This window comes from Poecilia latipinna, unplaced genomic scaffold (genome assembly GCF_001443285.1).
Source record: "Poecilia latipinna isolate Pla-1442-1.1 unplaced genomic scaffold, P_latipinna-1.0 Scaffold3235, whole genome shotgun sequence".
Lineage (NCBI taxonomy): Eukaryota > Metazoa > Chordata > Actinopteri > Cyprinodontiformes > Poeciliidae > Poecilia > Poecilia latipinna.
Window position 1 is genome coordinate 13,195 of NW_015115851.1, and position 10,640 is coordinate 23,834.

The following is a 10,640-nucleotide window of genomic DNA, read 5'->3' on the forward strand; positions in this document are numbered from 1 at the left end:
GCTGTACTAACATGGTATTGAGTAGAAGCTAATGCTAAAGCGCTGTACTAACATGGTATTTAGGAGAAGGTAATGCTAAAGCACTTCACCAAAAATAGTATTGAGTAGAAGCTAATGCTAAAGTTCAAAAAAGCGACCAACCGGTTCTCCAGTTCACGCGGGTTCTTTGGGTCTCTCAGGTGAACGGTCAGAATGTGGTGAAGGTGGGTCACCGGCAGGTGGTCAACATGATCCGGCAGGGCGGCAACAGCCTCATGGTGAAGGTGGTGATGGTCGCTAGGAACCCGGAGCTGGAGGACACGGCTCGGAAGAAAGGTAGGTCACATTTCCCCTGGAAGAAGTAACTTTCCGTGTTGCTTGACGTACGGCGATGAATGTGACGCCATGTTTATGCCTGTCGAGACGTGGTTGCCATTGGAGACGGGTGTTTGTTTTAAAGAGGTCTAAACGTTAATGTTTGCATTTTGCCGCTTTCCTTCGGCAGCGCCGCAGCAGTCGAAACGACTGACGCCTCCTGCCATCGCCCTGCGCTCAAAGTCGATGACATCAGAGCTGGAAGACATGGGTGAGACGGATCCTCAGTTCAGCTACACACATCGGGACCAGGGCTGTCCAGGGTGCGGCGCGGGGCCCAACGGGGCGATGAACGATAACGTTGTTTTGAGACCATGTTCCAGTAATACAGGCGTGTCCAAAGTGGGTCCTGGAGGTCCTGGAGGTCCTGGAGGCCCGGCATCCTGCATGTTTTAGTTCTCTCCCTGGTTTAGCGCACCTGGATCAAATGACGGCTCGTTAGAGGCCCAAGAGGAACATTGACCTGCTGAACAGGTTGTTACCACCAGGAGAGAACTAAAACGTGCAGGATGCCGGACCTCCAGGACCCACTTTGGACACGCCTGCAGTAATATAACGGTAATGATGGAAGGACAGATTCTCAAAGATGAATAAACTTTAATTTCTAATGAACATTTAACTCCAGAACTGGAAGACATTTTAAATATCAAAAGTAAATAAAACGGCAGAAACAACAAACAAAATTAAACAAAATGTCCTTCAAAAAAATGTCCAGTTGAGACCAAAACACCAGACTGAAACTTTCATCATCCAGTTTTCATTCAAATGGAAATGATTGAGCTCATTTTAATTTATGTGATTAATTGATTATTGATCATTGTGACAGGCGTCCCTCCAACTGGAGTTCAAGAATTTTGTATATGGGCAAAATATTTGTACAAACTATTTGTCTTTTATTATCAAAACTTTCCTAATAAGTAGAACCACATCTATCCAGAGATTTTAACTGAAAAGCTGCTTTTATTTATTTTATTAATTAAATCAATTAATATCTCATTTATTCATTTAATTTATTTCTTAATTTGTCCAACTTGGTCTAAAATAATTTGAAAACTAGACAATTTTCTTTTAATACAGAAAATGTAAATGTTTAAGATTTGGATCTTAAATATCCCTTTTCTACAAAAAACAAAATAAATCGAGCTGCGTGTCGGAGGCGGGGCTAGGTCCACCCAGGCGTTTCAACGGCTGAATGGTTGCCATTGAGATTAGAGGATTTCTCAAACATGCGTGGAAGAACCAAAGCAACACTCCAGGTTTGTTTTTGATGAGGAAAAAACATGAAGGAAAGTTAAAAAAGTCGATTTTACCCCTTAAGAATGATGAGACTTAAAACTGATGTGCAAAGAAACTGAGCTGAGTCAGTAAGGAAGGGAGACTGTACAAGGTTTAGTTTGAATAAAAATACACACCACACTTTTCAAAGTTTTGTTTGTAGAAAATAAATAATTAAAGGCATGTCTTTCCAAGTAAATTACCTTTAAGAGGTAGAAATGTGAGCAGCAGCAGAGCTTCCCAGCAAAGTTCAGGTTGGTGGTTTTTAAGTCTGTTGACTCATTTACACTTTGGATTCAACCCGTGAAGAAGAAAGGCGATAATTAAACAGTGAGGTTAATGGATATAAAGCAGTCAGATGCTGTGTGACGACGTGTTTTATTCCAGTTGTCACAATAAAACCTTTTCTATTTCTTTTTTTACCCAAATGTGCCGCCTGCAGTGGAGAAAGGTGGGATCAGTGTGCTGTTGTGATCATGTGTGTCTCCATCACCATCCCCGTCATCACACCAGCATTCACCATGTCATACGTCCAAGTATGAATTTCACCCTCATCTGATTATTCTGCGATCCTCCCAGTCGTATCTAATCTGTGTTTTTATCTTCTGCAGCCGCCGCCTCGCCCTGGAAGAAGAAAGCAGGTGAAGATCAGATCTGATCGCCAGGCTGAGCTTTAATTAAAACTGGTTCTGATTGATCCGCTGTTTTTGCACTGTCGTTTGCAGAGTATGAACCCTCTCAGGGTCCAGATAAGAAGAGGACCGTTTATCAGATGGCACTAAGTAAGAGCAGGTGTTTCTGAGCTGGAGAGGGTCAAGACCGTCCTCCATCTTCATGATCTTCCTCCTCTCTGTACTGCTGCAGATAAGCTGGATGAAATCTTGGCTGCTGCTCAGCACACCATCACATCTGACAGCCAAGGTCAGAGAGGTCACGGGGGCAAGAGGGACCGGAGCAAGAGCATCGTTCCCAACGTTCCCACCGTTCCCAACGAGGTACCGGCAGGGAATAATCCCAGATGGTATCACTAAATTATATTTATTAGAGTAAATTAGCTTAAAGCTGCAGTGTGTTGACATTGTGACCATGTTGTGTATGATATGAGACAGACATTTTTAATGACTTACCTCATGAACAAACATACTCACATATGATTTTAATTGCATTTCCTATTTAATAGAAAAACCGCAATTGCGCTTTTTTTTTTTTTTTTTTTTACATTAGCAGAAAATAAACAAAGATTAGCAATGGAAACGCAGCCAGTGTCTGAATTTCTGAATGATTTAATCGAATTGCAAATCGTCTGTCCCAGCTAGTTCAAGATGTAGCTCATATATCAGGAAGTGAGTAATAATAATAATAAAAGGAAGTCTTGCTGTGAAGCTTTTTCTCGACTCTGTTTGCCCTTAGTGCTCTGTAGAGAGGCTGACTGACAACAGGCCACCCACATGAAAACACACAGTTTGAGTCAGAAGGTGTCTCTTCATGTACAGACAAGGCCAAATCTACTGGCACCTCTTTAAACATGTAAAAAAAAAACATTAAAATGTTTATTTTTATGGCAAATGTTCCAGTAAAAATAATGTACCTTTAAGTCCAGTACACATATGTTCTTTCAAGGTTGGGAAATTTTATGTTAATAAATTTTAGCTTTTAACCTGAAACACCTGGAGGAAGAAAGACAAGTTGTGTTACATTCCATATCTTTTTAAAACAGGCAAAAAATTTTTTAAATAAAATTATAGAACTGCTGCATTTTTACGTAGATAATAGTACCTACTGCAGACTCCCCCTAGAGGCCTGGATGACTTCGGTTTGCAGTGTGTCATATTTACAGTTTTTAAGGTACTGTTCCTCTTCTATTTCCTGTGGCGGACATAGTTTCAGTTTCATTTGTGTTTTGGAGTTGCGGCTCGGTTACGGTAGAATGTGATATTCTGTACCACCAGACACATTTTAATGCAGTTTTCTGTCTGCTTTTCTTTCTGAAATGTGCTGAAACACACCAAAGCAGCCGTATGAGCAGCAGGCATCCATGAGTCTGATGCAGACTGGGCAAGGATTTGGCTACAACCAGGCCCATTTTCAACCAGGCCATGGACCTCAGCATGCAGTCATGATGCGCCAGAAATCCATCGGTAACCACACGTCATCAACAGATTTCTTTAGGTTTCTTTTTCTGGCTGTAACTTTGTGTTTTTGGGCGTTAGGTGTGACAGAAGAAGAAAGGCAGTACCTCCACCCACCTGCTATGAAGCTAGCTCGCAGTCTTTCAGTGCCAGGACCAGAAGACATCCCACCGCCCCCCAACACGTCTGCTCCAGAGCCACCTTTATCCGCAGGTCCTTATACTGGTAGAGGGCCTGCTATGCCAATCCCTCCTGTATCTCAAGCTCACTACCAGCTCCACTCACAGCCAGCCCATCCTACGCAGGCTGCCTGGGAGAGGGGAGGACCTGGTGGGATGAACCAGCAGGTCATGGTTCCCACCCTGCGCAGGCAGTCTGATGGACTCTGCATAAGAGAGCCAGAGGCGCCTCGGAGAGGCGGCGGCAAGATGGGAGGGCTGAGAAGAGGATACAGCAGTGCCACACCACCAACAAGCGCAAAGCCAAAGCCTCAACAGGTGCAACATCCTGTGCAGCTCACCAGCCGGGAGCAAGGTGGAGGAGCCGGAAGGGGAGTAGCGAGGCGTGGAGGTCGTGGAGCTCTGATAAAGCAGTCAAAGGTGGAAGACGGGCTGAGACAACATAGGGGCAAAGGAGGTGCTACCAAAGAGAAGAGTTCTATCCCCATCCCTACGATCATCGTCAAAGCGCCGTCCACCAGCAGTAGTGGCCGAAGCAGCCAGGGTAGCAGCATAGAAGCTGAGCCGTCTCAGGATGTGGAGGACCAAAGCTCTGGGAACGCAGCTCCAGACAACTCCAGCACAAGCCTACCTTCACCACTGACCCCCACACCGCCTCAGCCGACTACACCCAACTCCTTACCTTCGAGTGTCGCACCCGCCGTCTCTTCTCAGCAAAACCTGGAAAAATTGGACTATACCTCAACATTTGGCACAGCATTTAGTGGAGGAGGAACACGCAGGGACAGGGAGCGATTAAGAGACATGAGAAGAAAGAGCGCTTCCTTCTTCCAGTCGTCAGAGGAAGACATCCAAGGAGAGGCAGGTGGTGGAGAAGGAGGAGGGACATTTGAGGCCCAAGTTCAGCCTCTGCAAGGCTCAAAAATGGAGGTACCCACCCCTCGACTTCGGCCTTCCAAGTCTATAGATGAAGGCATGTTTTCTGGAGACAACTTCATGAACTATTCCAGCAGCATGCCCCCAGCCTTTGGCCTTCCAGAGTACTCCTCACCTGTCCTTGGCCAGGATGGGCAGCCCAAGTCAGCTCCCTCAGTGTATGGCAGCCAGCCTGCTACAACTTTTATCCACCCACTAACAGGGAAAGTGCTTGACCCCTCGTCCCCACTTGGCCTGGCACTGGCTGCAAGAGAACGAGCTTTGAAAGACGACCGCAGGACACGCCGAGATGACAGGCACTTTGGCCGGCAGATGTCCACAGTTGGATCCTTCCCTACACCAATTCAGACCCCAACACCTTCGCTGTTTGCAACCCCGACGCAATCGGCATACACTTCTCCGGTGTCCCTCCACCTTGGATCCCCCTCTGCCACCGCCTCCCCTGCGTCTTTGAGCCGGCCGCAGTCACCAAGGATTTTACGTTTAGGAGGTGGAGGAGGAGGAGGTGGGGAGAGGATGGAAAGAGAAAGAGACGGAGGGCCTAAAGAGGGACTTAGAGTTCGTTTCTCTGAGGACAGAAACAGCCAGTTTTCAGGCCAGTACTACCCACAGAGCAGCAGAGAGAGAGAGAAGGAGATGTATGAAAGCAAACATGCTCAGGCTGTTCAACCTCCTCCCCCGCCAGCTCAACCTGCCCCCCGTAGACCCTCCTACTTGCAGATGGAAAACGTTCCCAACACAAGCTATATTCCACAGTACACTGTCCCCACAGCTCCATCACAGACTAACGACGCAATGGGAGAAGCAAGAGCCGGGGCGGGCGGCCTGGGACTGATGGTTCTCCCTCCTCCAGCTCCCTCAATAGACGTAGATGAGGAGTTTGTTTTTGCAGATCCTTTGCCCCCTCCACTACAATTTGCTAACGGAAAGAATGAGAGAGCAATGGAGTTCTCTCAGCATCATCAACACCAGAGTCAACACCCTGCTTCTGCTGCCCCACCTCCACCGCCCCCTCCTCCATCTCCCAAGCCCTCAAATGCTCCCCAACAGTCTTCACAAGGTGGCGACTCTGCTGCCTCAAGCCTCACCTCCTACGACAGCGAAGTGGCCAACCTCACACAGTCTGCACTTTCTCCATCGTATCCGTCCCCGCAAATATTTGCACCTTCGTCCACCACCGCCACCACCTCAGCGGCTGCTGTGCCTGCCGCATCACTACACAGACCCCAGCCCATGTCACATGCCCATCCTTATTATGGCAGCACCAATGAGCCGTTGGTTGGGGTTCAGACGCCGGCCCAGGACAGAGGCACAGCGGCCCTTACCACCACCATGACCTACGCAACAACGACGATGACAGCAACTGCTGCTGCCACAACCACAACAGCCTCTCCTGCTTCCTCTGACTACAGCATGGCTGGGCCCAAAGTAGGCCTTAGCACAGGGAGTAAAGGAACCGATCCCACTCATTCCAGTACTATGATTCCCAAGAGTGGAGACTGGCAGGACACAGTGGTGGATTCTGGCATTGAGGAACTGGACAGTCATAGCAGTAGTGACCATCATCTAGAAATGCTGGGACTTGGTGGCTTGAGAGGAGAAAAAATCGGACTAGGAGGTGATGGACGAGGAGGAGAGGGAGAGAAAGTCAACGAACATCAGGATCCCTGTACAATCTACCGGGGAGGGCAACCGTTTGAGGTGCACACCTCCAAAATAGCAAACCCTGTCTTTCCAAAGATGACGCATTACAAGGAAATGGAAGGGAGAGGCCCGCCTATAGCGTTACGCAGGCAGAACAGCACCAACCCGGCTCCTTTGCAGTTGCAGAGACAAAGCCACCCTGAAGATGCCGGTTTGGAGAGAACTCTTATTGACGACAGAAAGCACAAGCAGAGTCGGGCCAGAATGGAAGATGGCTTTAGCTCCGCACTGGCAGCCTGTCTGGAGAGGCCCATGGAGCCCCGATCTGTGGTCTGGGGTGACATCGCTGAACATGAGCAAGAAGGAGTCCAGCATGCGGGTATGGTGTTGGAGGGTCGCAGGCTTCACTCGCCTTTTTCCGGTGTGAAAGCCAGCATCATCAACGAGCTGAGTTCCAAACTGCAACAGATGAGCAGCATGAAGAGTATGGATGACTGGAGTCACGTTCCTAAGTCCCCCTCCATGCATAGGTTTGTTTGTTTTGATCAACTTCTCTGTAAAGTTCCTCTAACAAGCATGGCAACTTCCTAGTAGCATTTTAAAGGGAACTGCAACTATTTAAATATGTCTGCCTTAACCTAAAAGTTGTTCGTGATGCATAAAAACTCATAATTATTTCTATTGGTTATATTTTCACCTAGGCTGGTCCCCATTTTTTTTACCTGTGCAATGCATGCTGGGCCTTTGACATGTTAGGAGGACTTGAGACTAAACAAAAAGTAAACATGGTGAAAGGTAACATTACACCTACAAAAAGTCTGGATTGAGACAAACTGCCTCAAAATTCTTATATCTAGTAAAACAAGCTAACGTGATTGGCTTGTGATCTATTGTTTACTATATTAGCTAGAGCTAATGCTATATGTTTGCAAGAGCTAACACCATTAGCAGAAGCCAAGACCATTGTCTAGCCCAGCCTGTTGCCTAGCAACCAAAGTTGCTCTCCAGCATGTTTGGTCAGTGGTTTTATCGCTGTATGCTGTGTACAATGGCTGCTGGAAAAGTGTTTGGTTGTTGACTTACCATCCACAAACCACTTGCTGCATTGCTGTTGGTTGTGCAGCCGACTCTACTTCTGCTTTTGAAAGATGTACGGTTACATAACTGTGCTTCTGTTTGCAGCCACTTTCACATGTAAGTGTAAACGTTGAGTTGGGGGGCGTGGCCAGCAGCTCATTTGAATTTAAAGTGACAGAGGCCCTAAAACAGCTCATTCTGAACTGAGCAGACTAAAATCTCATGTGAACATGTTTTGTGTAGCCCAGGCAGATCCCAACCTGTTCAAGGAAGCACAATGGAATGGACCTTCAATGGAAAGTGAACAAAGTCATTCAGTCCATGTTGGCCAAACTTCCAAATAATAATAAAAAGACTGTTTAGGACATATTATTGCTGGCAAATACTTCATTGAGCTCGACACTTCTCTCATCGCAGTTTGGAATGGTTGTTTAGAGAACACGCCTTCTTCACGATCAAGGTGGCTCATTACACACGTCACGGCCAAACGTTAGCAATCAGGTAGAATCAGATTCAGTCGTTGAAAACTTGAACAGATTCAAAGCCTCCAGAAAGTAAACGTTTCTGAATAGCCAGGAGTCCAGACCCTCTGGATGAAGCAAAGCGAAGAACAAGGAACTGGTTTTCACCAGGCTAGATGAAACACATCCCTCTGCTGTGTTAGTAAAGGCAGCCTGGATCAGACAGCGTTTCAGTTTCACTCGAAGCTAGGTAGTAAGAGCCAGCCTTCTCACCATCAGATTGGATTAGATGTAGTTCTGTGCTGATCTTAATGATGGCACCATTGTAAGGTTTTACATTGTGTCTTTCAGGTATTCAGCAGATTTTACCGATGCTTTCCACAGCCCACCGACCGGTCGCTCCACCTCGCCGCTACCGACCTCCTCCCCGCAGCATCGACAGATCCTGACTCCCAACCTCTCGGCCTCCCCTTCTGTCTCTCCGTCTCCTCAAGTCCCCGTTCAGCGCAACTGGACCCGCTCCCCTTCTCCTCAGATGCCAACCTCCCCGGTACATTCCCATCCTCCCCATTCCCCAACCTACTGCCCATACCCAACATCACCTAAGCACAGATCTAAGTTGCGCAGGCAGACTTTTGATTTTCAGTGTAGTCCCTCTAAAGAGATGCGGTCATCGGTTTCCAGGCGCCGGGCCCCCAGCCCTCTCATCTACAACACCGAACAGCCGAACCCAACACCACCCAGACCGTCCTCTCTCCCCATCCTTCCCTCCACACCTATCTACAGTAACCCCTTTGACTTTCCTGGCCCTCTCACTCCTCCATCTCCTGGTCACTCTCTCGGAGATCCCTACCACGCCTCGACTCCCCCACTGTTCTCTCCATCCGGTGTGCCGAGTCCGAACCCTCTACTAGTCTCACGCTCTCTCTCCCCGACTCATTTCTTCTCGGGAGCCTCCTCCCCTTTGCATCTACCACCCAGCCCTTCTTGTCTCAACTACCCCAACCTCAGCCCCGCTCCCCCTGCCAAACCCTTTGCCATCAAACCTCTACCTTACTGGACCAAGTACGACGTTGCCGACTGGTTGACTTACTTAAATTTGGGTGAACACAGGGAGCGTTTTATAGACAACGAGATAGACGGATCTCATCTTCCGTCACTTACTAAGGATGACTTCTTGGACCTGGGAGTGACCCGAGTGGGGCATCGAATGAACATCGAACGGGCCCTCAAGAAACTCACTGACAGGTGAGGGAGGACGAGAACGGGCTCAGGGAGATGTAGAAGCGACTCAAACGGTCCAAAAGGAAACACTGGATGGTGAAGGAGCGTCAGAGTGTCTCGTTAGCATCATTTAAAGGTGCAGTATGTAACTTTTATAAAGCATTTGTTTTTACGTTTGTTAAAGCTGTCACCATGTCATGACAGTTCAATATGAGACGGATAATCTGTGAAAATATTGATCTCCTCCACATCCTCCCTGAGCTGCTACTGAGGAAATGCACCAAAAACAACCAATCAGAGCCAGGAGGCGGGGCTTATCGCTCTCAGTCATCCTCATGTACTGGCTGCTAACTGTGCTAACGCCGGATAAGCAACTCATCATTACAGGAAAACCGTTTTCCACCGTCATTGGTGGCTATGCTAGCTGGCTTTAGCATTCATGACATGCTATGCTAGCTGCAGTGAAGCATGAGGGAAATCCATTAAGCCCCGCCTCCTGCCTCTGATTGGTTGTTTCTAGGTAACACCGAGAGAAAACGGAGATTGATTTTTTTCGGATTATCTTATAACATCACCACATAGTGACAGTTTCAACAAATATGTAAGAAAATATTTTTCTAAAAGTTACATACTGCAGCTTTAATCCAACCATACTTTACCTTTCAACCTTCTTTATCCTTAAAGTCTGATTAGTTTTCCAGTCATTTCTCCATCTATCTGCATTTTTATCAACCCCATTTAGTTTGTAGTTAAAGTCCACCCATTCTCATTCTTTGATTTGGCCTCCTTTTCTCCCCAGGCGTCTCTCCTCTCCTTTGCATGTCCCCACGTCTCCTCGAGACACAGACTGAGAAAGTGAAGGGATGATTCAGAGCTGACAGAAAAGGGAGAGAAACTTATTGACAAAGCTGATCAATAACAGAAGATGTGCAAGAGAAGATCAGTGGACATCAACAGGCAGAACAGAAAACCTGGGCTTTGCTTTACTGTGGATCAATTTGTGGAGTATAAAAAAAAGTCAGAATGTCTCAAGTTGATGGTGAAAATATGTTTCTAAACTTTTGATGGACAGGCTTTTAATTAACGCACTATTTTTTTGGTGTAAAAGAATAAACACATTTGCAGTGTTTTTTTTTCTTTCAGGCTCGGTGACAGATGGATTCTCACACCATCTGCTGCTCAGAGCTGCAACTCAGAAAACTTAAGTTGGAGTTTAGAGACGAGCAGAAAAATCACCCAAGGAAAATGTTATTTACTGTGACGGAAGCGGAGACACTATTAAAAGCAGAGACGTGAACGGCACATTCTAACGTCTGCTTTATGCTTTTCAGCAGATCCCATGATGAGTTTTATTTGTAAAT

The 10,640-nt window shown here is 46.9% G+C and overlaps 1 protein-coding gene across 8 annotated transcripts in view; it reads left to right on the plus strand.

Annotated features, from left to right (window-relative positions):
• Positions 1 to 10,408, plus strand: part of LOC106940461 (SH3 and multiple ankyrin repeat domains protein 1-like) — a 23,166-nt gene extending 12,758 nt beyond the window's left edge. For 4 of the 8 annotated variants that reach the window (XM_015023215.1, XM_015023218.1, XM_015023220.1 and 1 more), the window contains 10 exons: positions 180 to 315; positions 485 to 565; positions 2,072 to 2,080; positions 2,241 to 2,270; positions 2,355 to 2,411; positions 2,494 to 2,624; positions 3,641 to 3,767; positions 3,840 to 7,047; positions 8,407 to 9,303; positions 10,079 to 10,408. In XM_015023215.1, coding sequence (XP_014878701.1) covers positions 180 to 315; positions 485 to 565; positions 2,072 to 2,080; positions 2,241 to 2,270; positions 2,355 to 2,411; positions 2,494 to 2,624; positions 3,641 to 3,767; positions 3,840 to 7,047; positions 8,407 to 9,303; positions 10,079 to 10,130 — 4,728 coding nt within the window. In that variant the 3' untranslated portion in view covers positions 10,131 to 10,408. Of the gene's footprint in view, positions 1 to 179; positions 316 to 484; positions 566 to 2,071; positions 2,081 to 2,240; positions 2,271 to 2,354; positions 2,412 to 2,493; positions 2,625 to 3,640; positions 3,768 to 3,839; positions 7,048 to 8,406; positions 9,416 to 10,078 lie in introns of all 8 variants that reach the window. The other 4 variants (XR_001423101.1, XM_015023222.1, XM_015023216.1 and 1 more) reach the window with 4 other exon arrangements.
• The last annotated feature ends 232 nt before the right edge of the window (positions 10,409 to 10,640 follow it).